This window comes from Mesoplodon bidens (genome assembly GCF_964165515.1).
Source record: "Mesoplodon bidens genome assembly, chromosome: 18".
NCBI lineage: Eukaryota > Metazoa > Chordata > Mammalia > Artiodactyla > Ziphiidae > Mesoplodon > Mesoplodon bidens.
Genome location: NC_138175.1, coordinates 47,195,781 through 47,223,758, shown reverse-complemented (window position 1 = coordinate 47,223,758; position 27,978 = coordinate 47,195,781). Strand labels below are relative to the sequence as shown.

The following is a 27,978-nucleotide window of genomic DNA, read 5'->3' as shown; positions in this document are numbered from 1 at the left end:
TAAGTTAAACCGGTCAACCGTCACCGTGCCGCTCCAGTCCCGCCCCTCTTGCCCGGTCTCAAAATGGCCGCCTACACTTCCACCACCGACTTCTGCCTTTCTCGAGGCATGCCTGTCTCGCCCGCCAGTCTCCATAGTAACGCGCACCCCAACCAGCGCCTACGGCTTGGGGGGCGGAGGGAGGGCGGTGCTCAACACCCAGTAGCGCGGGGCCTGGCCGGCAGAGGGTGCTGGGGACGAAGTTTGCGATGGGAAGGCCTTCAAGGAGTTCCTATTGGTGGTTCTCGCCTACTTATCCTTCTACCCAATCAGACATTGATATCACAATTCTAGTGACAATTTGGTCTCCATGTGGGAATTAATCTGACTGTGGCTTAACATCCTTCTCTACAGAACAGGGACAAAGGCAGCCATCTCATAGAGCTGTCTTGGGAGGTCAATAAGAGCACGTGAAGAATGCCTGGCACAAGTAAATATTCAATAAGTTAACAGTTTTCATTGGTATTCTGAAGCCTAACAGTTAAGGACTCAGACCATGACTTCCCCCCCACCCCGGGGATCCTAGTTCCCCCCACCAGGGATTGAACCTGGGCCCTCTGCAATGAAAGTGTGGAGTCCTAACCACTGGACCGCCAGGGAATTCCCCAGACCATGATTTTTTGATGAACTGCAAAGCTGACTTTACTCTAAACCCCAGTGGTTTTCAAACTTTAGCGTGCATTAGACTCACCAAAAGAGCTTGTTAAAACAGGTTGTTGGGCTCCAGCCCCAGGGGTTTTGATTCAGTAAGTTTTGAGATGGGGCTGGAGAATTTGTATTTCCAGCAAGATTCCAGGTGATGCTGATACTAATGGTCTGGGGACAACACCCTGGGAACCCTCCATGACTCCCCAGGACCCCAGGGAAACATCCAAACTCAGTTGTTTTCCAGAGCCTGCATAATCTCATCCCTGTTGTCCTTCCTATCCCAGGCATCTCTTTTCTCCCTCTATAGTCCAAAGCCTAGTCACACGGAGCGACTTGAATATCCTTGATCAGGCATGCTTGCTCTCCTCCAGAGTGTGCACATGCTGTAACACCCTCTGGAATGCTATTCCCTACTTTGTCACCGGCTGACCACTTTCCTCCTTTCAGGTCTTGTCTGTGATATGTGAGCAACCCCCATCCTTCCCCTGACCATGCTAGGCCATGTCTGTCTGGGAATGGGTCTTTGTTTCCCACTGCATCACAGGCCCCGTGAGGGTAGGGCCTAGGGCTTTCTCTGTCACTTGTTCCCAACTCTGTGCAACACAGCACATTATAGGTGTTCTGTGTAAATGAAGAGCTGACAGGGGTCTGTGCTTCCCACCCCCCAGCCCATCCCCACAGACCAGGGAGGGTGACTTCATCTGAGGGAAGAAATCCAGCAGCTGTGTACCTGAGCCCTTCTAGACTCACAGAGGCAGAGAGACTGGGGTGTCCTCATGGCACCCCCCCCCACACTCAGGAATATAGCCCCACCAAGGGGAGGGCCTCTGTTACCTTGATGCACAAGGTACACCCTACAGCATCACTTATGACAGCAAAAGACTGGCAGCCACCCACATGTCCGTTCATGAAACGCGGAAATAATTTATGGGATGTGGATCCTAGAGGAGGCACCACAGACATAAAAAAGGATAGGAGACCTACTTGTGTGTCTCTTGAATGATCTCTGAATGACACTGGGTTGGTGAAAAAAGCAAGGTGCAGAAAAGAGAATATTAGAAAAGCATATAAAACCATACATGTATATATGAAACATATAATATGAAAAAGATGCAGAAATGAGAATAACCATTAGCTGACATTTTACTGAGCACCAGACACTGTTCTAAGAGCTTTACAGTATTAAATTGCTTAATTCTCCAACAAGTCCATGAGGTAGGTGCGGTTATCATACCATTTCACAGATTGGCAAACTCAGGCACAGGAAGGTGAAATCACTTGCCCAAAACCACAGAGCCTAGAAGTGACAGAGTTCAGATTTATACCCAGGGACTTTGCCTCCAGAGTCTGGGATTGTAACCACCTCACTGTACTAGGTACCACTTATGTAGAGTGAAAGAAAAAAATTAACAAGACACATATACACACACATGTATATTGCTGGTACATGCCTAGGAGACCTGAGAAATCTGTCAACACAGCCCAAGTACAGGAGGAAGACTTACTTTTCACTGTACAGTCTTTTCTACTTTTTCCATTTTTAAGCATGTGCTTCCTTTTTTTAATATCTTGAACTGAGCAGGGCCTGATTTCTTTTTCCGGGGGAATTTGGAAGGAGAAGTGGTGTGGAGCAGAAACCAGATCCCACAGGCACCTCCCCCAAGCAACTGCCTTCCACCCAGCTAGTGACTTTAGCAGCAGGGTCAACGACCATGCTGAGGAGCCAGGAAGGTTGGGAGACTGAGAAAGAGCTAGACAGTGGGTGTTTCTGAGCCTCGTGGGACAAGGTGACCAACAAAAACCTTGTCCAAATCCCAGTTTTGCATTTCCTGTGTGACCTTGGATAAGTTATTTAACCCCTCTGGGCCTCCTTTCCTCATCTGCAATATGGAGAATGTACCTGACTCACAGAGTTGCTGAGAGGGTTAAATAAATTCTTGTGTATCAGGGGCTTGGAACAATGCCTGGCACATAGTAAATCCTATATAAGTGTTTTCTATCACTGTTATTAAAACAATTTTGTGTGACTTCTTAGCATCATTTGACAATGTTGCCTTCTCCCTCCTTAAAATTCTCTCATCTCTTACCAATACTCCCCACCCTCCTGGTTTTCCTACTCCTCTCTAGAACTCCTTTTCTGTCTCCTTTGTAAGCTCTTCTCTCTGGTAGGAGGGCATTGGTTGAAGGGTCACTGCTCACCATGTGGGGCTGTTATGTTAATTAGAAAAAGAAGTCCCCTTTGGGCATATTCAGCCATGAACTTCAGCCCCTATTTGTTTCCACCCTACCAGCCAGGCATCCCTTATGTAGGTCCCAACCTGCATAATTGTACATCACTGCCTTGGCTGATCAGTTTATTGATGTCTGCCCATTCTCCCAACTTTCTGCCTTTCTAATAGAAGCCCAATTTTGTTCAAGTATTCACCAGCCTGCAAACTAAAACCTCAGCCCCAGCCTCAGAGCTGGGCGGCAGGGGGAATCCTGAGGAATCCAAACTAATCATGGTGATGCCATCACTCTGGCCAATGATTGGGTCAGGATGTGCATGTGAGCCAATTTTGGCCAATGAGATGGAAGAGGAAGGCTGCTGGGAGACACTGGGAAAAGGTTTCCTTGTTTCCAAAAAGGCACCATGGGAAGAGATGCCCGCCCCCCACCGCACCCCGCCAACTTCCTGTACTAAAAATTAACATGTCTGACTGTGACGCCTGGATCTGTGGCAGCCACTCTGGGGCCGTGAGGAGAGCCCATGTGGGAGCCAAGCCTTCAGCTGAGGGTAACAGAGCAGAGAGAGAGGGAACCTGGGACCACAAGACCCTCTTGGAGCTGTGGATTGTATCATGCCTGGAGCTGTCCCCAACTCTGGTGATGTACAATATACAACCATCTCATTGTTTCAGCCAGTGCCAGTCAGGATTTGGTTGATTGCAACCCAAATCTTTCCTTACTGATATAAATATATAAATACCCTAAGGCTGATTTCTCAAGGCTGGTCTTCTCTCTTCATTCCCACCCAGAGCTGTCATACCCACCTTCATGGCCTTGGTTTCCTCATCTGTCTCCAGCCTCAACCACCCACTGAGCCCTTGCCCTGAGAGTCCTGTAACCTCCTGATGCCTTCTCCTGTGTGTCCCGTTAGCCCTTCACAGCCACCATGTTCCAAACAAGCCTCAGCATCTCCCTTCAAATCTGTTCTTTCTCCCAGGCTTACCTCAGGGGCAGCTGACAAACCTTGGACCTTTCTCTGGCTTTATCCCTCCCAAGTCTGTAAGGCTTATGGCCTGTCCATTTGGCCTTCTGAGCATCCCTTGACTCGCCCCCTCCTCCTCTTCCCTTGGCCCTACCCAGTCCCATTGTCTCCTGCTTTGTTCCTGCCCCAGCCTCCCCTGGGCGCCCAGCCTCAGTGTCCCCCTGCAAACAGCAGCTAAAACCCAAACTTAACCATGGCCCTCTCCTGCTCAAAACCCTTCCATGGCTCTCTAGTGCCCTCAAGAAAGAAGCCAAGTTCCCAAGATGGTCCTTTAAGGATGCTTACGATATGGCCATGTCCACTGATAATATTATCATTATCTACCTCATATGTAAAGTACCCAGAACAGGGCCTGGCCAAAGAAAGCATCACAGAATAACATGGCAGGCTCTGTGAAATCATCTTTTGAAGTAACTATTGTTATTGCCATTTTACTGATGAGGAAACCAAGAATCACAGAGGCAAAGTGACCACCGAAGGACACAGGCAGGACTGAGTTGGGATTTGAGCCCAAGCAGGCTGGCTTGAGAGCCCAGTTCCCCTAATGTAATTAGTCCTTGGTAAATGGGAACAGCTGTTACAATGGTGTCTCACGAAGAGCAGTGCCTTAGCTTCCTGCCTGCCAGGCTGCTGAAGAAGATTCTATCACACAAGCCTACCCCAGGAGTCTCCAAATGTGTCTTGCTCCCTGGTTACACTTGAGGAAAATGAGTCAGGTACACCTTCTTCCCCGGACTACTCCTCAGATTTCAGGTCTGAGTTCAGTTGCCCCTTCCTCCAGGAAGCCCTCCCTGACCTTCCAGGCTGGATTGGGTACATTCCCTGTGCTCCCTCCACCCTAGCCCTGACCACTCTGCCCACGGCCACCCTCACCCCCCCACTGAAGTCCTGCCTGTTATGGACTGTCACTGTGTGGGGACAGGTCTGTCTACCTTACAGGATGGCAAGCCCCAGGAGAGCAGGGCCCAGACCATCTGGAACACTACTATGTCCCTAGAACTGCCCGGCATGGGTTGGCACAGAGGAGGGAGTTTTGAATGAGTGAATATACTCTTCCCACTTGACAGATGAGGAGATCAAGGCTCTGAGAGGGCCGGTCACTTGGCCAAAGTGGAGTGACTGATCTAGCACCTGAAATGAGGTCTGAGCCCAGAGCCTGGGAGAATCAGCAGGTGGTGAGTGGCAGATGGCATGAGTAAAAGAATGAGAAACAGAGAGATGGTGAGAGGGAAAGACAGAGACGGTGAGAAAGCCGGGGAAGCACAGAGTGTGCAGGGAGATGAGAGGAGGGGCAGGGGAAACAAGGCAATGCTGGTTCCTGGATCCGGGTGGTGCTCAGGCAGGTAAGACAAAGGACAGACGGGTAGCGGAGGCAGGGCCTCAGGAACACTGGCATGTGCTTGTGGACGTGCTAGTTTGTCAGTCCACTCCCTTGGGCCCCTCAGCCGCAGGCCAGGTCCACAGCCTCGCGACGCCTGCCCCAGCTACCTGGGGATGGAGGCGTAGTCGGGGTGCAAGCCGGTGGTGAATTGCTGGCGTGGCTCTGGCTGGCGGCCCAGAATGTCCACCCGATCGTCCCCATCCTCGTCGAAGCTGGTAGGGCATGGACTGGGCAGGAGGATGAGCTCTGTGAGGCCATGAAGGTCAGACACACGGCGGAAAGTCTGCAGCACGAGCACCATGGCGACCAGGCCCAGGAAGAGGTAGACTGCAGAGACGGCAGAGGGGCGATGGGTGGACTCAGACCTCCAGGTCATGGCCGCGGGGCTACAGGACCCCCCAGGATGGGGCAGTGACTTTCAACTCTCCCCTGGGTTGGGGCCAGGTCCCCCTCAGACCCGGCCCTCGGTCCCCAGCCAGCCACCCCACTCACCTGTGACCAGCACCTTGTAGAGGGCCCGGTAGGGCTGGCCGGGGGCCTCTCCAGGTACATAGTCACCCAGGCCAATGGTGGACAGAGAGATGAAGCAGAAGTAGAAGGCATCCAGGAAGCTCCAGGCCTCCTCAAGGTGGGCAAAGACTGCGGCCGGCACCAGGAAGCAGATGGTCACCACGACCCCCAGCAGGACCGCCAGGTGCCAGCGGGCCACCTGCGGGGGGTGGCAGCCCCAGCGCCGGCTCAGCCAGGACAGGGGCGCGTGGAAGAGCAGCAGGGACAGGCGCTGGGCTGAGGCAGTCAGCAGCAGCATGGTGGCCGGCACGCCCAGGAGCGCAAAGGCGATGGAGAAGGCCTTGCCCCCGTCGGTCAGCGGCGTCGTGTACCCGTAGCCTGTGGGAGCGAGGGGGAAAGCCTTCTGCCCACTCGGCACCCACTCCAGGGTCTGTGGCCACTCTAAACCAAGGACTAATTTCACTCTTGAACCCACCTCTCCTAGAGTCTCTCATCTCCAGTGATGGCACCTCCACCCTTCCTGCTGTTCAGGCCAAGAGCCTGGTGTCATCCTCGACTCCTTTGTCACTCACACCCAGTTTCTGTCTGTTGTCTCAACCTTCAGACAGATCCAAAACCCACCCACTCGCCCCACTCCACCCCACGGCTCCATCCTGGTCCTGTCTACCCAGCAGCCTCCTGCCTGGTCTCCCTTCCTCCCTCAGGCAGCCAGAGGGACCCTGTGAACACGTGAGTCAGGTCATATCCCTGCCCTGCTCAGAGTCCCCCTGTGGCTCTATCTCACTCAGGTAAAAGGACAAAGTCCTTATGGTGACCCACGGGGTACCACACAATCCAGGGCAGCACGCTCCCACCTCAGGGCCTTTGTACTGGCTGTTCTTTCCGAGTGGAACACTCTTCCCCCAGGTATCCACATGGCTCCCTTCCTCCCCTCCTTCAGGTCTGCTCAAATGTCACCTTCTCAGTGACACCCTCACCACTTTAAAGTATTACAGCCTCCTACCCAACTCTTCTTTTTAGTTTGTTTTCATAGCACTGAACACCTTCTAGCATACTATATGGTTTATTTATTTGGTTACTGTCTGTCTCCCCACGGGGTGCCAGCTCCAGGAGGGCAGGAGCTTCTGTCTGTTTTGTTCACTACTGTAGCCCTGGTATCTGGCATAGAGTGGGCACTTGGTCGATAGTCAAAATAATGAATAAAGGGTGCAGGCTTTACCCTGGCTCAAAGCCTCAGTTTCCTCTACTCTAAAATGGGTGTGACAAGCCCCACTGTGCTCCCGGAGACCGTGGGAACACAAGAAGGCCAGGGTGGGTGTGAGTTCTGCAAACAGAAACACGATAAAGGGGAATTCAGGTGTGGGTGAAACTGGATCACTTTGGCAGTGTGTAATTTAAACTCTCTTTTGATTTCCCAAATAAAGCAAACCAAAGAGTCAGAGACATGACTGGAGCGGTAAGGGGCCCGGTTTATGTTGACAGTAAAATGTCCTGCCCAAAAGACTGCAGATCCAGCCCTGTGACCCATCGGAAAGTGTGGAAACATTGCACATATGAGCAGGCTTTCCCCTGAGCCCGTCTTCCACACGAAAGGATCCCCTGGCTTTTATATACTCAAAGGAATTGAAAGCAGAGGCTTGAAGAGATACCTGTAAACCCATGTTCACAGCAGCATTCTTCACAATAGCCAAAAGGTGGACACAAGCCTAGTGTCCACGGATGGATGAACGGATCAACAAAATGTAAATACAAACAATGGAATATTATTCAGCCTTTTGAAGGAAGGAAATTCTGACACATGGTGCAACATGGATGAAGCTTGAGGATATTATGCTAAGTGAAAGAAGTCAGTCACGAAAAGACAAATCCTCTGTGATTCCATTTATATGCAGTACTTAGTGTAGTCAAAATCATAGAGACAGAAAGTAGAACGGGGACTTCTCTGGTGGCGCAGTGGTTAGGAATCCGCCTGCCAATGCAGGGGACGCAGGTTTCAGCCCTGGTCTGGGAAGATCCCACGTGCCGCGGAACAACTAAGCCCGTGCACCACAACTACTGAACCTGTGCTCCAGAGCCCGCGAGCCACAACTACTGAGCCCGCGTGCCACAACTACTGAAGTCCGCGTGCCTAGAGCCCGTGCTCCGCAACAAGAGAAGCCACAGCAATGAGAAGCCCGCGCACCACACCAAAGGGTAGCCCCCGCTCGCCACAACTAGAGAAAGCCCGTGCGCAGCAACAAAGACCCAACACAGCCAGAAAAAAAAAGAAAAAGAAGGTAGAATGATGGCTGCCAGTAGCTGAGGAGAGGGGCCAATGGGGAGTTAGTATATAAGGGTATAGATTCAGTTTTGCGTGATAAGAAGAGTTCTGGAGATGGATGGTGGTGATAGTTGCACAACAATATGAATGCACCTAATACCACTGAACTGTACACTTAAAAATGGTTAAGACAGTAAATTTTATGTTATGTGTATTTTGTCGCAATAAAAAAAAAAAAACTAGGGAAAATTAAAGGATCCTCTAGTTCTTGCTAGAGAACAGGTGGCCACCTGGAATAAAGACATTCCCTCCTCCAGTGCAGCTAGGTGTGGCTCTGGAATAATTTATAGCCAATGAGGTATATATGAAAGAAGCAAGCAACTTCCAGGAAGTGTCCTTAGAGAAAGGGAGATGCCTATCTTCCTTCTTTCCTCCCTCCTCCTGCTGCCTGGAACACAGATATGAAGGCTGGAGGTGAGCAGCCATCTGGGACCATGAGATGAGCTTGGGAATGGAAACCGTGCCCAGGAGTTATGAAGGAACACGAAGGTCTCTGACCATGCAGCACCATCCTGGTCTTGGACTGACTCCCTTGAATGTGAGCAAGAAATAAACTTCCATCTTATTTAAGCAGCTGTTATTTGAGGTTTATCACTTATGGCTCCAAGCTTCATTAATACAAGGCTTTTGATAGAGAAACTCCAGCAGCCTAGCTGAAATGACAGGTTTGCAGATGACACGAAATCCTTATAAACAGAAAAATCATAGAGTTAGAATAGAATGGGGGTTGTGAGCCTCAACTTGCTACCTCCAAGAGAGCCAAGTCCAAATCGGTGCCTTGTTATTTGGTCCCTGCATCACCTTGGCCAAGTGATTTCTCCTCTCTGAGCCTCAGTTTCCTCAGAGTACTGCAAAATGGCCTCATAAACAATGCCTTCCTCAAGTGCAGGTTGGGACAGGGTGTAGCACCTAGCATGGGCATAGAAAGAGTTAGCATGACTGTAATGCTCGCTCCCTCCCCCCATTCCCAGTTGCAGGTGAGTCGACTCCTCCAGCCCTGGCCTCAATCACAGCAAGGCTGCCTGGACCAGCTCCAGGCCCCAGGTCTTCCTCAGAAGACTAGGGCCTATGACAAGACCCCTCAGAAGACTAGGGCCCATAGGCCCAAGACCAGGGACGCTGTGGGAGAGGTCTCTCTGAATGACGTATGGTCTTCCATTTCTCCAGATACTTTCAGGGCTCCCGGCTTCACCAGCAACAATAATAATAACTGAGGCTCTGTCAGTCTCAGTTATTATTACCGGCACTTCACATGGACACACTCCCACCTTGACCAAATTTTAGTCAGGCTCCTCTGAGCCCTCTTCCTTTTTTTTTCTTTTTTTTTTTTTTGTTTGGCTGTGCCACGCGGCATGTGGGATCTTAGTTCCCTGACCAGGGATCAAACATGCGTCCCTGCATTGGAAGCGCAGAGTCTAAACCACTGGACCGCCAGGGAAGTCCTGAGTCCTCTTCTTGACTAAGCCCAGTTTTAGCAGGAATCCTCAGTTGATTTAGGGAGAATCCCCACACTCTTGATATCTGATCAGATTCCTCACCATCCACCACTGATATCGAAGTCCTTGGCCGGTATTTAGCAAGAATCCTATTAAGCCAGTTTAGCAAGAATCCCCCTACCTTCCATGTCTCCTCTTGGTAATTTTCCATCCACTGACCCCTTCACTTTGCTCTCAGCTCTAAATCTCCAGCTGTCTTTTCTATATTCGGAATTGAGTACGGTCTCTCTCCCCTGTTGCAATAACCTACCATTTTTAACAAATGTCAGAATAATTTTTTTTTAAATATACATACATCACCCTCCTTCATTCATGCAAGCCTAAGAGGTAGTGTGGTGTGTTGGTTAACAGCATGGGACTCTGAGGCCTGACAGCCTCAGTTCAAAACCGCACGCTATACTTCCTACCTATGTGGCCTTGGGCAAGTTGTCCAACCTCTCTGGGCCTCCGTTTCTATTGCTGAAAAATAGAACCACTAATGGTACCTGCCTCACAAGGCTTATTGTACTGAGTGAGTTAAAGTCCATATGTGGTTAAGTCCTCTACCAGGTATTACTATTACTGTGAAGTAGGGAGTGTTATTATCCCCATTTTATAGATGAGGGAGGACACTGACAATTAGAGATCACCCGGACGGTGCCTGCCTTGAGTCTGGCTTCTTCACCTGTCTTGCCTGGGACAACTTCTCCGAAGCCAGGATCTGGGAGGAGACAGAGGGAGAGTGAAGCCGGGGAGCAGGTTGGGCAGGCCCAGCCAGCAACTGGGAAGAGTCTGTGGGAAGCATCCAGCCCTGCTGCCGGGGGCCTTGGTTTGCTGACCCACACAACAATGACAGGGCACAGAAGGCAAAGGCTGCCTGCTATTGCCGGCAGGGAAGGGGAGTTAGGAGTCTGGGCTAGCCGGGCCCCAGCCACCTCCCCATCCAAATCCTAGCAAAGAGGCAAAGAGGAAGTTTGGGGGCTTTGGAGGGGCTGTGGGAGGACCAGCAGAGCCTGACAACAAAGGGATTTTCCAGGTCTGAGGGGCCCCAAGGTGAGGGATTTCCCGGGTAGGGCTGGGAGGGGGTGTCAGTCCCACCTGAGGCTGTAGGGGTCCAGAGAAGGGGATCTGTGGGGTCCAGTCAGTAATCTGAAATCAGAGGCCAGTGTCCTGGTTTGAAAAGAATCCTGGTTTGGGGCTGGGGTCCTGGGTCCAGAGGAAGAAGGGGGACAGGCACCAGTGTGGATGTTTTCTGGATCACAAATAGGATTGGAAGGGGAATCCTCAGGCAGAAGGGGCTCCTGAGCCCAAGGATGCCTGAGGGGACATGATGGGGGTAGACAATGCTACAGGGAGGATGGGAGGGGTGTGTGTGTCTCAGGTCCTGGCTGAGAGTGTCACAGGTGGAAAGTGGTAATGGTCTTGAGAGGACAGTGCGTGTGGGGGGGTCTGGGGTACAGAGAGCCTGGAGTGTCCTTGATGGAGGGAGAACTTCAGGTCCAGAGCAGGCTACAGCAGGGTTGGGGTGGAGAGAAAGGTCCCAGCTGTGGGTCTGGAGGAGACTGAAGGGGTCCCAGGTCCCCAGGAGGTTCCCTTTCTTGGGAAATTCAGGTTGGGCAGGGGGTCTCGGGGGAGGGGTAGCAGGTGCAGAGAGCTGACTCCCTGGGCTGGCATCCTGGGGAGGGGGGCAATTCTGCTCTCAGGGACAGTGTGTGAGGAGGGCGCTGGGGTCCCAGGTGGTTCTGGAGTTCTTACGAGGGGTGTCAGGGTCCAGAGAGTGGTGAGAGTCTCAGCTAGGGGTTCTCAGGTTCAAAGAGGTCTGCAAAGAATTTCCTGGTGGTCCAGTGGTTAGGACTCCGCACTTCCACTGCAGGGGGCATGGGTTTGTATTCAGGGAACTAAGATTCATGTGGTGGCCAACATAAATAAACAAAGGAGTCCCCATGGGGAGTCCCTGGCTTGGAAAACAGTAGGGGTTTTTGCTGGTGCCGTTTTAGGACTGGAGGGGTGGGAGTCCTGGCTAGGCAGCTTCTGGTTGGAAAGTCAGTGGTCCTTCCTGAAGGTACTCTAGTTTTCTCACACACTTCCACAGCTGGGGGCTGCTGAATTGGAAGTCTCACGTTCAGAGGGAACAGGGGTGTCCCTATTGGGAGGAAAACCCTGCACTGAGGGCTCCTCAATACAGAGATGTTAAGATGGAGTGGGATACGTGAAGAGGGGCCCTGTGTCTGCAGTCAGGGCTACCTGCAGGGGAGTATGAGGGTGGGGGTGGTCCTTGGTCGGGAGGAGGGCAGGGCCCCTTGCTGGGGAGTGGTCTAGGTCCAGAGGGCTAGAAGTCTGAGATAGGGGCCCCAGGTTCTGGCTGAGGGATGTCTACTGGCAGTAAGATCTTTAGGGATAGCACCTGGAGAGGGTCTGGAGATTCAGGGTTCTCACTGGGGCACCAGGGTCAGGAGGAGATTGGGGTAAGGCTTCCCAAGGGCAACCCAGAAGGACGTATCTGGAGAACCAGGAGACAATGTTGGAGGGGATGGCGGTCTGAGCCAGAGGGAGCTGGCTCAGCATGGCTGACGTCCCAGTCCAGATGGGGCGAGGGACTCAGGCAGAGGGTCCGGGGTTCGCGCAGGAGGTCTCTGAGGGTAGTTCTAGGCCCAGAGGGGACTGGACAGACCCGGGTCTCCAAGGGAGTTAAGGCAGAGGAATGAGGTCCCAGATGCTCGCCGGAAGGTACTCTGAGGGTGGCTCTGGTCCCCGAGGGAACTGGTGGATTTCCTACTGGGAGGAAAGGCATGGATGGAGGCTCCCCAAGGTGGAGGAGCCCATGAGTGTGGGTCCCAGGTCCTCGTTGGGGGGTTTTGAGGGGATCCTGGGCTCAGAGTAGGTCAGGAATGATCCGCCGGGATCAGGGTATTTCGTGGCGGCTCCTGGGTCCCTAGGGAGGCGGGGGCTCCGGGGGGTCCCGGGTCGGGGGCTTGGGGCGGCGCTCACGTACCCACGGTGGTGACCAGCGTGCTGGCGAAGAAGAGCGCCGAGGCGAAGTCCCAGGCGGGGTCCGAGGCGTTGGCGGACCCCGAGGCGTTGGCGAGTGCTGCGCGCCCCAGCCGTCCTGCCGCCAGCATCCGCTCCACGAAGGCGTCCAGGGCGGGGGCAGCCACACACGGGCTGCGCTGCAGCAGCTGCTGACGCAGAGTCTGCAGCTCAGCTCGGAGGCGGTCTTCGTGCGGCCGCTCCAGCCGCGCCACCAGCAGCGCGCCCAGCACCAGGTAAGCCATGTACGCCGCCAGGGCGCCCGCCAGGAGCGCTCCCCGCCGCATGGCGCAGCCGGCCGGCCCGCCAAGCTCCCGGCCGCCCCGCTGACGTGGCCCCTGTCTCCCGACCGCCAGGCGCCCAGCTTCAGTTCCGCGAGTGCTTGACGCGCGGCCACCAGCGCCCCAAAGAGGAAGAAGAAGAAAAAGGGGAGGGGCGGGGGTGGAGGAAACTGAGGCACGCCCCACCGCCAGGTGTGAAGACCGGGAGGGAGGAGACCAGCGCTCCCGGAGCCAGGAGACCGGCGGGATGCTTGGGTTGGGGGTATCCTTCCATTCCTCCCCTTTCCTTCCTTTGTTTCCTCCCCGGAGCCGCGGCTCCCTACGCCAGAGAGAATAGTAAGTATCTTTTCGGCTCGCGGTCCGAGGAGTCGCTCCCCGACTCCTTAGGGCCATTGCTCAAGGCTGCGAAGGTTGTGCGCCGCACCGGGGCGCGTGGCTGAGGGGACAAGGGGACAAACTGAAATCCAGCCCTCGCTCCACGCGCCAGGTCGTGCGTTCTGGAGTGGGACTGCGTCCACCTGCAGGGAACCCCTGTCTAACGCACAAAGGGGACACCACAGGGCCAGGTGTCACCTGTGCCCTCACAGAGTGGGGATCCTTAGCTATTCACCAAATCTTTGCTCAGCCCTCACTTTGTGCCCCGCGCTTAGCTGGGTGATGCTGGGGACACGCAGTGACCAAGACAGTCCCTGGGCCCTGCCCTCGGGGGGCGGGGACTCCCCGCACTTCAACCGAGTGACAGCTCAGAGGGTCAGGGATGTGATAAGGGAAGCACAGGCAGAGTGACAGGGGCTGGGATGGCGAAGCCTAGAGGACTGTGCAGCCAGGAGTCATAACTGAGAGACTAGAACAGTCTTCTGTTCTAGGTCCCCAGAAAAGACAGTGTCTCAGAGGAGGAAAGGGAAAGCCACAGTGACACGGCCACTTGCTGACATCCTTCCGGAGTGCTATCGCTCCCCAGAAGTCATTTCTACCATTATCTTTGCCTGAGATAACTGGAGGAGACTGAGGGACAGAAAAGGGGAGGCTGAGGGGGAGACAGGGTTAGACAAAGGGGGAGACGGAGGGCAGAGACAGGAGAGACTAGGGTAGCTTAATGTTCAGGGCCCCTCACTTGCAGGTGTGCCCGTGTGTGCTCACTTGCTGGGGGTTATAATGTTTTTGGGCAAACCAGGGAAACCAGGTTGCAACACAGGAGCATTTTTATGACTTTTTGGGAAAATGTCTAAAGAAGTTGTTAAAGAGAAAACCACAGACCCCAAATGGCATCACTCGTGCTAAAGCCCATGATACCAAACCTAGATTTTAACATCTGACCTAACTGCAATTTTGTCCTTCCCCAGGAAGGTAATCTTAATCGGCCAGTCTGGAATTTCCGGCTCAGCACCAGCGAGGTAATCTGTCATGTGGGACCTCACCATTTCTACACTCCCCACGCCCCCACCCCTACCCCCGCAAAGGAAGAAGAGGTATTCTATAAGATAGATTCTCACCCTCCCACCAAAAGAAGGTGACCTGGCCTGAAATAATTCTTTCTTTTCTCTTGCTAATAACTTCCTTGCCTCCTTCTATAAAAAAACCTCCATTTTGTACAACTCCTTCACGCTCCGTTCTATTTACTAGATGGGATGTCGCCCGATTCATAAATATTTGAATAAATCCTGTAGGTCTTCAAATTTACTCGGTTTAGTAAAGCAACTACACTCCAATAACAAATTAATTTAAGAAATTTTACTCGGTTTAGTTTGGGGTTTTTTGGTTTGTGTTGTTTGTGGGGGGGTTTTTTGTTTGTTTTTAGCCGCATCACGCCGGCATGTGGGATCTTTGTTCCCCAACCAGGGATGGAACCCACGCCCCCTGCAGTGAAAGCGCGGCGGCTTAACCACTGGACCGCCAAGCAAGTCCCTAATTTTGTTTTCTAACAATACGTCTTGAGGAAACACACCTGGTTCTTCCCACCTAACTTGGTGGATATCCTTTTCTCCCTCAAAATAATCACTTTAATACCTAAAGTCGGCCAAAACTGTATAAGCGCTAGAGCCCGCACAACTCTGCTTAGCCCCTGGGGAGCACTAACGGGTCTCTTCTCTCCTGCTCCACACCCTTCTCTCGCTCCCCAGTGTTCTCAAGAGCCAAATTGAGCGTTTGTCTATAGAGAACTCCATTTCCCATCAACCTCCTCGCTCGACACCTACATTTCCCATCATGCACGACACCGCCTACTCCGTCGATTGTTCCGGGCTTCGCCCTCCTTGCCCTGCTGGCCTGACACTCGCCTAACGTCACCGGTCTCCAGCCCTCCCCTCCTACCCGCCTGCTTTTCTGGGCATCCGTGAGGGGGCGTGGCGTCTGCGCGATAGTGACGCCCATTGGCTGTCGTGTAGCCGGTGAGGCGTGGCTACGGGAGCCGGCCGGGCACATTTCGAACCGTGGCTGGGGCTGCGGTGGCGGCGGCGGTAGCGAAAAATGCACCCGGCAGGCTTGGCGGCGGCGGGGACGCTCCGGCAGCGTAAGTGGCGTACGTGGCCGACCGAGGAGATAGGGAGGGCGGGGCGTGGCGGGGCCGCCTCGGCGGGTGGCGAGGTCGCCGCAGGTCGGAGGTCACGAGGTCAGGGATCTGGAGCTACGAGGTGTGCACAGCGCAGGGATGCCAGGTCCGGGTAGGGGGCGCATTGGACTCGATTCTTCTTTTCTTTAGGAAATTCCTTTAGAAGAAAACAAGTTTGGGCAGGATATTGTGTGATGAGCAGAACAACGCGACTTTCATTCATTTGCAGTTAGCCGTCTGTCCTCTCCCCACCCTTCCGTGGCCTTGGGCTGTTGCCCACGCATCTTAGGACGGCGTTCATAGCCCTGCGTGATCGCAGAGGGCCGTGTTTACCCCTCATTTAAGCTTTGAACCTGTGTTTATTGTGCTGTTAATCCCCTTTTCCCATGTCTGTGAATTTGTATCTCTCTTTAAGTTCTTCTTCATCTCCGGGAGTGTGAGTGCGTCTCATTTATTCATTCAGCATCTCTTACTTCAGCTCCCTTGTGCCAGGCCCTGTGCTGCAATTTGGGTACCCAGTAGTAACCAGCAACTTGGCAACTTATAGCTCAGAGTTTAGTGGGAAGACAGACACTAAACTTGGAAGCAAACTAGGCAGCAGGATAATTTCGGGAGTGATTAGGACTGTAAAGGGAATAAGCCGGAAACTGACTAGGGGTTGAGGAGGCCTTAAGACATGATGCATGCATTCCTCCCTCAACCTTTGTAAGATGCCTGACTGGCCCTGTGGTAGGCGATGCTGGGGATACAGCCGTGCCCATCAGTCCTGGTTCCTGTCTTCATGGAGCTTACCAGTACAGAGCAGAAGACAGCGACAGCCTAGCGTGATGGAGCTGTGATAAGAGAAGAGCAAGCAGAGGGGTCAGGGCTGGGATTGGGGAAGCACAATCAGAGTGGTTATGGCTGGGATGGAGGTGTTGTGTTAGCCCAGATTAGGAAACATGAGCCAGCCCAGCCGTGTCAGTGAAGCTTCCTGGAAGAGGTAACATCGAGTGATGAGGAATTGGCCCGGGGAAGGGGATTGATTTAGGGTGCGAGGGAAAAGCGTGGGAGGCCTGTGCTGAGTAAGCAAGTAGACAAATGAATATAGATTCAGAAATTGTGACAAGTACTTGGAAGAGAAAAAAGAACCACTGGATGTTATGAGAAAGAACAGTGTGGGGCTAGTGCTTTATACCGAGGAGTAAGGAAGGTCTCTCTGAGAAGGACTCTTGAGCTGAGGCCCGAGTGCTGCATTGTCAGGTGTGAATTGTGGGAAGGTGTTCCAAGGTGATATAGCACTGTATGTTCAAAAGCCTGAGGGGGCAAGGAGCTAGGCAGGGTCAGGGCCCGAGAGGAGGAGGCCCTTGTGACTGGTGGAGTGAGTCCCAGGAGAGGTAGCAAACCAGGGTGGTTGGCAGGGCTGGGTCATGCAGGGCCTCCTAGGCATTTGGATTTTATTCTCAGCGCAGTGGGCACCGATCTCAGGCAGAGGGCATGAAATATTCTCTTTTACATTTAGAAAGATCATTCTGGCTGCTGACTGGAAAGGAGGTTGTTGGGGCTAAGAATGAACAGGGGAAGCTGGTAGGAGGACATTTAAGTCAGGTGCAAGATGACAGAGTCTGAGAAGGGTCTGAGACCAGGGGGGTGAGAACTGATGTCAGAGGTAAAGGCCCTGGGGCCTTGGCAGGAAGTGGTGGCTAGAGACAGCCCAGGGCACAGGGTGGGTGGCTGTGAAAACCATGGGTGTGGTGAGATTGCCTTAGGTGAGAGACAGAAGACAAGGGTAAGGGTGGAAAACTGGGGCACACAATTCAGGGAGCTGGAGAGAAATCACTGATTGAGAAGGACCGATCAGAACATCAGCTCCGTGAAGGCAGGAGTTTTTCCCTTTTGGTTCACTGCTGTATCCACCTCAGCCGCAGCAGAGCCTAACCCACAGAGGTGCTCAGTCGATGTTTGTGGGGCTCCGACAGGAAAGAGAAAGAGGTAGTACAGTGTGTCAGAAGCCAAGAGAGCAGAGAGTTGGAGGTTGGCATTTGGAGCAAGGGCCTCAGTGCTGCCAAGGAGCTTGAGTGTGAGGAGAGTGGAGTAACGGCCTTGGCCTGGTAGTGCAGAGGCATTTAGGGGACCGGTGAGAGCAGAACCCCAAATGCCAAGGGCTGAGGGGCGACAAAGAAGGAGGAATTGCTTACACAAAAGCTTTCAGGAAGCCAGCCCTTTGGCCAGAAGTGGGAGAGGGAAAAGAGAAGTGCTTGGGGACAAGTGGGCCGGGGCCAGTGCTGCTTGCTCTGGGATAGAGGACTACCTGGGTCTGTTTTCAGGCTACAAATAATGAAGAGGAAGAGTCGAGGGTCTAGTTATTGATAATAGGTGACGGGATTGACCACTTTTTTGTGGGCCAGGCCAGGGGCTGAGGAGTTTATGTCACTTTGCCCTGGAGTGTTGACACCATCCTGCAGAGGAGAAAACTGAGGCGCACAGAAAGTCATGACATGGATTATGTGATTCCTCTTCCACATCCCATGGTAATCCTACCACCCTGTTCCCACTGTGGCGCCTGGCACAGAGGAGGAGCTCAGTAAATGTTTGCTGCGGTGGCATGGCTTATTGGTCTGGGTGCTGGAGCCTGAGTGCTGGGTTCCAGTCTGCCGTCTCCATGTTCCCCATCTCAGTAGACAGCACTCCCATCCACTTGATCACTCAGACCAGAATCTGGGACGACAGCGTGTGAATTCCTTCATCTTCCTTACCCTACCTCAGCCAAGCACACCTCCAGCAATCCTGCCTCTCCTACCTCCAAACTTTGCCAGAAGCAGCCCCTCCGTTCCCCATCCCACCCCTGCCCACCCCATCCTGCTCTCCCACCGGGACCACCTCAGCAGCTTCCTCCCCCCCCCTCCTCTCCCCTTGTCCCCGCCTTCCCAGTCTGTTCCCCACAAGAAATGGATCTTTTGAAAACTTGAAACCCGGCTCTGCTTCACACCATCTCTATGACCCTGGGCAAGGGCCTGAGCCTCTTGGGGCTCACGGTTCCCATCTGTAAAATGGGATGATAGTCTCACCAACACAAAATGGATTGTTGTGAGGATTAAGTGAGTTAATCCACAGTGTTTAGAACACGGCCTGATGTGTGGTTTAACTGCTCAGCTGGGGTTTCATTATTACAATATTTAACAGGGTGACCTGGGCTGGAATCCTGCTCTGTCACTCCCTCAATTTGGCCCTTTTGCACGAGTCATTTAGCCAGTCTGAGCCTCGGTTTCCACATCTGTAAAATGGACATGGCCATTTATTCATTCATCAGGTTTTTAAATTTATTTTTATTTTTATTTATGTTTGGCTGCGTTGGGTCTTCGTTGCTGCACGCAGGCCCTCTCCAGTAGTGGGGAGCAGTGGTTTCTGTTGTTGCAGAGCATGGGCTCCAGGCTTGCGGGCTCAATAGTTGTGGCTTGCAGGCTCCAGAGCACTGGTCAGTAGTTATGGCGCAAGGGCCTAGCCACTTGGCAGCATGTAGGATCCTCCCGGACCAGGGCCCGAACCCGTGTCCCTTGCATTGGCAGGCAGACTCCCAACCACTGCGCCACCAGGGAAGCCCTTTTTAAAAATTTATTTATTTTTATTTATTTATTTTTATTTTTACATCAGTTTTTTTTTTTTTTTTTTTTTTTGCGGTACGTGGGCCTCTCACTGATGTGGCCTCTCCCGTTGCGGAGCACAGGCTCCGGATGCACAGGCTCAGCGGCCATGGCCCACGGGCCCAGCCGCTCCACGGCATGTGGGATCTTCCCAGCCCGGGGCTCGAACCCATGTACCCTGCATCGGCAGGCGGACTCTCAACCACTGCGCCACCAGGGAAGCCCTACATCAGGTTTTTATCAAGCACCTACTCTAACCCTGTTCTAGGGGCTGGGGCTACAGCCACAAGCAAGACAAAGCTCCTCACCTTGGCAGGGGCTCGCATTTGAGTGGGGGAGACAGACAGTGAATAAAATAAACAGCTCGTATGTCAGCTGTTGCTGAGTTCTGTGGATATGAATGAAGTGGGGAAGAGGGATGAGGGGGTGGCACCAGGGGAGATGCAGTTGTGGACAGGATGGCTGGGGAAGGCCCTACGGAGCCAAGACCTCGAGGAGAGGAGGGAGCCCTGAGGATGTCTGGGGTAAGAGCATTCAGGCAGAGGAACCGCCAGTGAAGAGGCCCTGAGGTGGGAATGTGCCTGGTGTGTTCACTGAGTACTGAGGCCCGTGTGGCTGGAGCTGGATGAGTAAGAGGGAACATGAAGGGAGAAGGTCTCTCTAGAGACCTTGTTTGTAAGAGGCTTAGCACAGGATTCTGTGCACAGTCAACCCCAGTACACAGTAGCCGTCATCGTCATCCTCCTCCTCATCATTGTTATTTGGATGGATGGATGGATGGATGGATGGATGGCAGGCAGAGGCCGCCCAGACCTGACTAGACAACCCATCTGACAGCGAAACCAGTGCCCCACTGCGGCAGAAGTGGGAGGGAGAGCTCCTGCCAACTGAATGAGGCTCCCCACCCTTCTCCCCCTGCAGCCTCGAAGCGGAGGGTACCTGTGTCCCAGCCAGGCATGGCTGACCCCCACCAGCTTTTTGATGACACGAGTTCGGCCCAGCGCCGAGGCTATGGGGCCCAGCGGGCGCCTGGCGGCCTGGGCTACCCTACAGCCTCCGCCTCGCCCCAGGCGGCCTTCCTGGGTGATCCTGTGTCCAACATGGCCATGGCCTACGGGAGCAGCCTAGCCGCGCAGGGCAAGGAGCTGGTGGATAAGAACGTGAGTGGGCCGGGCTGGTGGGGGGGCGCAGGTGGGGCCTTGGGGCCAGGGCTTCAGGCGGGCGCTCTGCCTCCCCAGATCGACCGCTTCATCCCCGTCACCAAGCTCAAGTGTTACTTCGCCGTGGACACCACGTATGTGGGCAAAAAGCTGGGTCTGCTCCTCTTCCCCTACCTGCACCAGGTGAGCATCTGAGCCGGGTGGCAGCCTGTAGGCAGGGGTGGGGCAGGCGGGGGCAGGCGTGAGAGGCAGGAAGATCGCTGAGAGAGGGCCTGTAGGTGGGCCAGGAGCCCAGCTCTGGTCCTGCCTGCCCCCTCCACCCTCCCCACAGGACTGGGAGGTGCAGTACCAGCAGGACACACCAGTGGCCCCGCGCTTTGATGTCAACGCTCCTGACCTCTACATTCCAGGTTTCACCCTACCCACCACGGCCCGGTGCCCTCCTCCCTCTGGGTGGGCCTGTCTCGGGCAGAGGTTTAGGTGCCCGGAGGCCCTGGATGGTCCTTGTTCTTCTGACTAGTGTCTGTGTGTCTCCCTCTCACAGCCATGGCTTTCATCACCTACGTCTTGGTGGCTGGCCTGGCGCTGGGGACCCAGGATAGGTAAGAGAGGCCTGGAGTAGGCAGAGTGGTGTGGGGTTTGGGGGAGCTGAGGGGCAGTCAGGAAAGTCTCTTGCTTCCCCTGTCTCAGAAGAGCCCCACCATGTTCCCAGTTAGCCCAAGACAGAGCCCGCACGGTCACCCTTGCCCCTTTCCTCTTTCCCACCCGTGTGCAGCCCATCACCACACCCTGTGCTGGGTGACACTAAATCCATCCTTCCCCTGGCCTCTCCTAACCAGCTGCCCGGCCCCCACATACCCCCTGCACCCCGACTCCGGCAGGAAGGTCTTGGCTGAGAGGTGAGCCTGGCCATGTCCCCCCCTGCTCAGAAGCTGTCCCTAGCTCCCCTGTCCCCAGACCAAACCCTAGCTCCTTAGCCTGGCACTGCCTGACATTCTCCCTCACTCTGTTGCGCCACTCTGGTCCTCTTTCTGTTTCTCCAGAGGACCTGGGTTGCCTCCCCAGGGCCTTTGCACATCAGTTCCCTTTGCTGGGGAGTGTGTTCCTCCCCTACATCACCTGCTGAGCACCTATTCACTCATGATGTCTCCACTGCGATATTACTTCCTCAGGGAAGCCTTTCCACCCTCCAGCCTGCGTCAGGCCCCCACCTCTCACTCATAGACCCCTGTTCATTTCCTTTGTGGCATGGAAAACAGTTGTCATTAGAGTCCATTAATTGGTGAGGCACTGGGGATATGGCAGAGACTAAGGTCCTTCTTCCCCAATCAGCTCCTTCCTCCTTCAAGCCTTAGCTCAAGTGTCTGATACCCACCTCCCAACGGGGTCACACACCTCCCCTGCCCTGTGCTTCTCCCATCCCAGCCCTGACCTTTCTGGGCTGTCACTGGGAATGGGATTTCCAGGACAAGGCCCAGATCCATCTTGGTCCCTGCCGGGTCTTCAGCATGCACCGCCCCCCCAATACAGGCTGTCCCCAGGCAGATGGTTAGGGAGGGTCTGAGCCAGCTAACTGAATGACAGAGATTGGGTGTTGACAGGTTCTCCCCAGACCTCCTGGGGCTGCAGGCAAGCTCCGCGTTGGCCTGGCTGACACTGGAGGTGCTGGCCATCCTGCTCGGCCTCTACCTTGTCACTGTCAACACAGATCTCACCACTATCGACCTGGTGGCCTTCTTGGGCTACAAATATGTTGGGTGAGTACCCCCTCCGCCTTCCCACCGCCAGCCCCCAGCCCTGGGGCTTCTTCCTCAGACCAGCCTTCCCCTTTCTCCCACAGGATGATTGGCGGGGTCCTCATGGGCCTGCTCTTTGGAAAGATTGGCTACTACCTGGTGCTGAGCTGGTGCTGTGTGTCCATCTTTGTGTTCATGGTGAGCTGGGGCTCAGGGAAGGATGGGACTCAGGGCACCGGCCTCCTGGGCAGAGTTGGGGGTCCCTGGAGGCATCCAAGCAGGGGATGTCAGGTGGGGAGTTTAGACCAGAGGCCCCACACTGGTGAACTGAGGAGCCCTGGAGTGGCTGCCCTAGCCTGAGGGCCCGGAGAGCTTCCTGGAAGAGGGGGTGTCCAAGCGGGGTCCTGAAGGAAGAGGAGGCGCCAGCCAGGCTACTAGAGTGGGCTCTCACCCCCACTCCACTTTCCTTGCATGATGGGCTTTCCTACCAGAATTTCCTTTAGGGTGAAAAGAGTTCCGTATCCTCAAAGTAGCTTCTCTGAGAGTTCATCCAGCTGGAGTGGGGGTGCTGGTTAAGAGCACTGGGATCCACCAGGCCTGGGTTTGAACCCAGGGTTCGCTCGATCCTGGGCAGATCACTTCCTCTTTTTAAACCTGCTTCCCCTTTTGTAAAATGGGGATGATGATAACTGCACGTCAGGGTACTGGGAGGATTCAGTGTGAGGAGCAGAGGGCAAAAGCCAGCGGCTGGTGGGCCGGATCTGCTCAGATCAACTCCGACTTAGATGTCATTATTTAGAATTCTGGTGGGGGAGGGGGTGGGCAAAAAAGTTAAGAAGAAAAAGAAGGCATTTCTGGCTTGTGTTGAAAAACTGTCAAGGGTCAACACAAGCTGGTGGCGGCCAAAGGGCCAAGCCTGGCCGTCCCCTCAGGTGGAGTATTCACAGTGAACTTCCTCACCTCACTCACTTAAGAGGCCTCGCCTAGCGTTTGAGTTTGGAACCCTCACATTTGCTCCCAAGGCCTCCGCGTGTGTTAGGAGGTTTGGGAGAAAGCAAGGCTCCTCAAGAGCAGAGACCTGAGCCCAGCTGCCCTATGGAGGGGGGGAAACTGGAGTCTGGAAGGGTGCGGGCTCAAGAGTGAACGCCTCCCCGCCCAGATCCGGACGCTGCGGCTGAAGATCCTGGCCGAGGCGGCGGCCGAGGGCGTCCCGGTGCGTGGGGCGCGGAACCAGCTGCGCATGTACCTGACCATGGCCGTGGCGGCGGCGCAGCCGCTGCTCATGTACTGGCTCACCTTCCACCTGGTGCGGTGAGGGCGGCCCCGCGACGCCTCCAGCTGCTGCTTCCGGTGGCCACCGCTCATCTCCCGGCCACCTGCCGGCCACAGGGTCCGGCCCGCCGCCCGAGTCCCTCCCTCCCTCCCCATCCTCGCCGAGGTGCTGAGATCTCCAGCGGCACAGGCCGCCCCCCAGGAGTGCGGCCACTGTTCCAGAAACAATAAACCGTGATGGGCACGGCGTGGGCAGCCTCTCCTTGGCGCGCGGTGCCCAGCAGGGGGCAGGCCCGGTCCGGGAAGGGGGAATGGGGAAGGGCGGGGCGGGGACAAAAGGCAACCTGGAGGCCGAGAGAAGTTTTAATGAGCCCAGGCCAGGCCCGTCAGTGGGAAGCCTCCTTCTTCTTGCCCTCCTTCTTCTTCTCCTCCTTCTTCTTCTTCTTCTCCTTTTTCACCTTGGGCTTCTTGACCTTCCCCGGGGCGCTTTTGTGCTGCTCGGAGCCGGCCGCGCCAGGCTGTGGGGCGGAGGGCGGTGGGGGAGGGAGAGGAGAGAGAGGGTGCGCCTGTGAGACATCGGCCCGAATTCCGGGCTGGGACTCCGCCCTCACCTGGGGCGCCAGGCACCCGCTAGAGAGGGGTGAGCCTCCTACCTTCGCCTCATTTTCTGAGTCGCTGGAGCTGCTGCTGGAATCTGAGGCGCTCCCGTGCTCGTGGCTGTGCTCATGGCCGTGGCCGTGCTGATGCTAGTCGGAGGCATGGCAGTGAGGCCGGGGACCCCTTTCCCAGCTCCCATCCCACCATGTCGGAGGCCCCAGACCTAGCGGGGCCCTGGGGTCAAAAACACCCTCCTACGAATTAAGTGACTTACCTTCAGGTTATCAGCTCCCTGAACTTTGGCGGGGGCGTGCTTGGGGTCTCCCACCTTGCCTGCCCCCTGGGGCTTCTTGGAAGTGGACTCCAGGGCTGCAGAGAGAAGAGAAATTGGGTGAGTTGGTGCAAGCGCAGGGAATGTCCCGTTGGAGGCAATCCCTGGGTTTGAGTCTGGCCCCCTGCCCCTCAAGCTCCGCACTCCCCAGGAGCGCACCTGCTGACAGATCGACCTCCATGGTGGTGAGAGAAGATACGTCTGCCGGGCCAGAGGCAGGGGGACGGTCCCGGAAGTTCTGAGGAGCCCTACCCAAGACCTTTGTTCAGAGTCCTAAGCCCTGACTCAGAGCCCCTCCCCGGCACCGCCCAACTGGTCCTCTGGGAAATGGGGAGGGTGGACAGTTAACTTATGTCTCCCCTGCACCACCACCCACCCAGTGAGCCTTGGCAAGTGGCCGGTGGGTGGGGCTGGGGGAGGAATGTGTGGGCAGTTGCAGATTTGAGGGGCTAGAGCTGTTATCAGCTTCCCCTAAAAGGGTCGATCCTTGCTTTTGAAGAAATGAGAGGGAGGGTGCCTCCCCGTGCCCTCTGTGATCATACACTCCTTGTGTACTTACTACATGCTGGGGCGCTGTTGCAAGGGCTTCAGATACATTAACTCACTATAGCAATGCCTGTGGCTTGGTTGGGAGCAGTGTCTGAAGGGGTGAAGAGCATGCACTTGGAACCAGTCTGCTGCTTGGAAGCCCATCTGTATTACTTAGTAGCAGAGTGATCTGGGGAAAGTTACTCCCCCTCTCTGGGCCTCAGTTTCCTCATCTGTAAAGAACAGCTACCATATGGAGCTGTTGTAAGAATCAAATGGATTAGTTTCCCACAACCATGCCTGCACACAGTTACAAGGAGTAAGTGCTTATAAAATAATGTTTGGCTTTTAAGTAAAAGGTAGCTATGGTTGCTATCCCTATTTTACAGATGAGAAAACCGAGGGACCAGTTAAGATGACAAGGGACAAAATTAGCCCCTTGTGAACAGGCTAGCGCTGAGATTCGAACCCAGGCAGTGTAGCTCAAGTCCAAGGCTGTGCCTGGCCCCTTTGTCTCACCCTGGGGGTCACTCAGCAGAAGGGGCAGCCAGGCGAGCCCAGCCTTCCCTCCCCACACTGTGCAGGGCCCAGGTTAGGCCCAGGGAGGAGTTGGGGCCTGTGTCATCTGTTCCGGTGGCTCTGAGGCTAGGAGTCCTTGCGAGTCCCTCTCCAGCCCAGCCCTACTGCCAAGTTGACTGCCTGGACCTGCAGGAGTGGCAGGCAAGGCTGACATTTAGGCAGGAGCAGGTAGCTGAGGCCTGCGGATGATGACAAACGTGTAGTAATCAGCCTTGTGCATTCAGGTCTCTGCTCCAAAGTCCATTCCTTAGAGGAGACTGCCCTGACTGCTGGCTCCACGGAGCCTCGTCACTCCATCCCCTTTCCCCTGCTTCGTGGCCAGCATAGATAGCCCTTGCTTACCACTCTCTGAGGTTATCTTTCTTCTCACGCGTTCCTTCAGCATATATTTATTGAGTACCTACTATGTGTCCAGGACAGTTCAAGTTCTGGGGACACAGAGCTGAACAAAACCAGCAAAAATTCCAGCCCCATGGAATTGACATTCTAGTCTGGGGAACAAGGCAAAATGTAGAGTATGTTAGAAAAAGCTGGAAACAAAACTGTCCATCAGTTGGTGAATAGATATACAAAATGTGATATATCTATCCATACGATGGAATATTATTCAGCGATAAAAAGGACTGAACTCCTGACATACGCTACAGCTACATAAACCTCAAAAACATTTTGTCAGGTGAAAGAAGCCAGACACAAGAGACTGCATATTGTATGTTATCATTCATATGAAGTATTCAGAAAAGGCAATTAGAGAGACAAAGTAGATTAGTGGTTGCTGGGAGCTGAGTGTGGGAATGGCGATTAGCTGTAAATGGCCATGAGGGATCTTACTGGGGGGAAGGGGATGAAAATGTTCTAAAACAGATTTACGGTGATAGTTGCACCACTTGGTAAAACTATTAAAAATCACTGAATTGTATATTTGAAATGGGTTTTATGTAACTTATAACTCAATGAACTCTATTTTTTTAAAGTAATATGTGTTAAGAAGAGCAATACAGCAAGAAGGGGGACCAGGGAATAACTGTAGTATGTTTGGGAGACGCTGGATTTCAGATAGTTACCAGGGAAGCCTCACTGAAGTCTTTTCTGAGTACAGATCTGAAGGTGAGAAAACAAGCCATGCAAGCACATGGAGGCATATCTAGGCAGAGGGAGTAGCAAGTGCAAAGGCCCTGAGGCAGGAATGTACCTGTGTATCTGAAGAGCTGGAGGGACAGAGGTAGAAGAGGAGGGGTGGTTGGGGTGGGTGGTGGAATGTCTTGTAAATCAAAGACCTTTGGTCTTTAGTCTGAGTGAGAAGAGGAGGTGAACAGTGATTGTGGCTTTGCCGACAACCGTGTGCAGGATATGAGAGAAAGTGCCTGTCTCTCCCGGGATAACATAAATTCAGGAGGGTGGGAGCTTCGTTGCTTTGCTCAGTGCCTGGAAGGGTGTGACTCAGAGTTGGTGCTCCCTATCATTTGGTGAATTAGGTTACCTGATGTCCAGCAGTGTGGTAACGGTAGGTTAGAGCAAGCTTAGAGTGGCTACGAGTTTGGGTTCTGGAGGTCAGTCCGCTTACAGGTGAATCCTTGCTCCACCCCTTACTGTTGTGTGGACCATTAAGTTAGTCAGTCTGGCCCTCATTGTCCTCTTCTGTCAAATGGAACTTAAACTCATAAGGTAAATGGTTTTGCACAGAGCGTGCCTGGGACAAGGTAAATAGATACTTGATAAATGTTAGTATTTATTCTGATTCACAAACACAGTCTCATGATTCCTTATGAAACTGGCAATAGGATCCCCATGTTATATGTAGTTGAGCCCTAAAAGGTACAGTAGGACACTGGGCTAGTAGGTTGTGGGACAGCAGTGTGAGACCTTCCAGACTCAAGAGGAAGTAGTAGCTCTTCACCGCTGTGCTAAATAAAATGGTGGGGTGAGTGAGTGAATGGGTCCAGGGAGACCTCGGCCTGGTCCTTCAGATCCCCAGCTGTTCGCTCCTATATTATGTTTAGGATGTGGCAGCTTTCAGGGACTCTGAAGACAGAGGCTTAACAAGAGAGCTTCACTCTTCTCTCCCACGAAAACCTGAGCTGGAGGGAGTCCACAGCAGGTGAGTGGGTGACTCTGCGAGATCACCCAGGGACCGGGCTCCCTCTGTCTGGGAGCTCTGCAGTCCTCCAGGCTGTCGCCCCTGGGCCTGTGGGGAGCCTGGCCCCCACCATCGGGCTCTCAGGAAGGAAAAGGGCAAGTGGAGGGCACACCACTTCCTTTTAAGGACCCGACCTGGAGGCAGCACACATCCCTTCAGTCTGGATTTCGACACCTGGTCACATCCAGCTGCAAGGGAGACAGGGAAACAGCGAGTTTCTAGCTGGGCAGCCACATACCCACTAAAACCCGGGGACTTCTATTACTGAAAGGAAGAAAGGGAAATGGGACACGGGAGCCCATCACTACTGCCTGTTGGTGGCGGCAAGTGTCCCTCCCTTACTCCCCTACTCCGGAAGGTTTACAAATGGAGGCGAGATAAAAGCTGGGAAGGTGGACATAAATACTTGGATGAAAAACGTAGGTGAGACAAGGGCCCTCCGAAGACGAGGCCATGTCCATCTGCTCTTTAAAAGTGAGTTCCCTGCCATTCGCTTCTCATCTTCCATGGCTAACGGAAGCAGAGACAGTAGCTATGCC

General features: G+C 54.0%; 3 protein-coding genes across 10 annotated transcripts; 1 reads left to right on the top strand and 2 right to left on the bottom strand.

Annotated features, from left to right (window-relative positions):
• Window positions 1-58: 58 nt before the first annotated feature.
• KCNK6 (potassium two pore domain channel subfamily K member 6) lies at window positions 59-12,988 on the bottom strand. The gene is made up of 3 exons (XM_081215653.1): window positions 12,616-12,988; window positions 5,811-6,206; window positions 59-5,645 (listed from the first exon to the last, which is right to left on the bottom strand). The coding sequence occupies exons 1-3, from the start codon at window positions 12,935-12,937 to the stop codon at window positions 5,422-5,424; spliced, it is 942 nt and encodes a 313-aa protein (XP_081071779.1). The 5' UTR covers window positions 12,938-12,988; the 3' UTR covers window positions 59-5,421.
• YIF1B (Yip1 interacting factor homolog B, membrane trafficking protein) lies at window positions 12,839-23,516 on the top strand. 8 transcript variants are annotated; one of them, XM_081215659.1, is made up of 9 exons: window positions 12,839-12,886; window positions 14,275-14,325; window positions 20,021-20,259; window positions 20,338-20,442; window positions 20,591-20,669; window positions 20,804-20,861; window positions 21,861-22,016; window positions 22,100-22,193; window positions 23,155-23,516. In XM_081215659.1, the coding sequence occupies exons 3-9, from the start codon at window positions 20,056-20,058 to the stop codon at window positions 23,308-23,310; spliced, it is 852 nt and encodes a 283-aa protein (XP_081071785.1). In that variant the 5' UTR covers window positions 12,839-12,886; window positions 14,275-14,325; window positions 20,021-20,055; the 3' UTR covers window positions 23,311-23,516. The 8 variants fall into 8 exon arrangements, with proteins under 8 accessions (XP_081071785.1, XP_081071784.1, XP_081071781.1 ...); XM_081215658.1 differs by lacking the exon at window positions 12,839-12,886 and adding an exon at window positions 13,016-13,267; XM_081215655.1 differs by lacking the exons at window positions 12,839-12,886; window positions 14,275-14,325 and adding an exon at window positions 15,297-15,440.
• A 90-nt stretch (window positions 23,517-23,606) lies between these two features.
• Window positions 23,607-24,512, bottom strand: LOC308605539 (immortalization up-regulated protein). The gene is made up of 4 exons (XM_081215663.1): window positions 24,355-24,512; window positions 24,139-24,233; window positions 23,921-24,013; window positions 23,607-23,785 (listed from the first exon to the last, which is right to left on the bottom strand). The coding sequence occupies exons 1-4, from the start codon at window positions 24,374-24,376 to the stop codon at window positions 23,654-23,656; spliced, it is 342 nt and encodes a 113-aa protein (XP_081071789.1). The 5' UTR covers window positions 24,377-24,512; the 3' UTR covers window positions 23,607-23,653.
• Window positions 24,513-27,978: the final 3,466 nt, after the last annotated feature.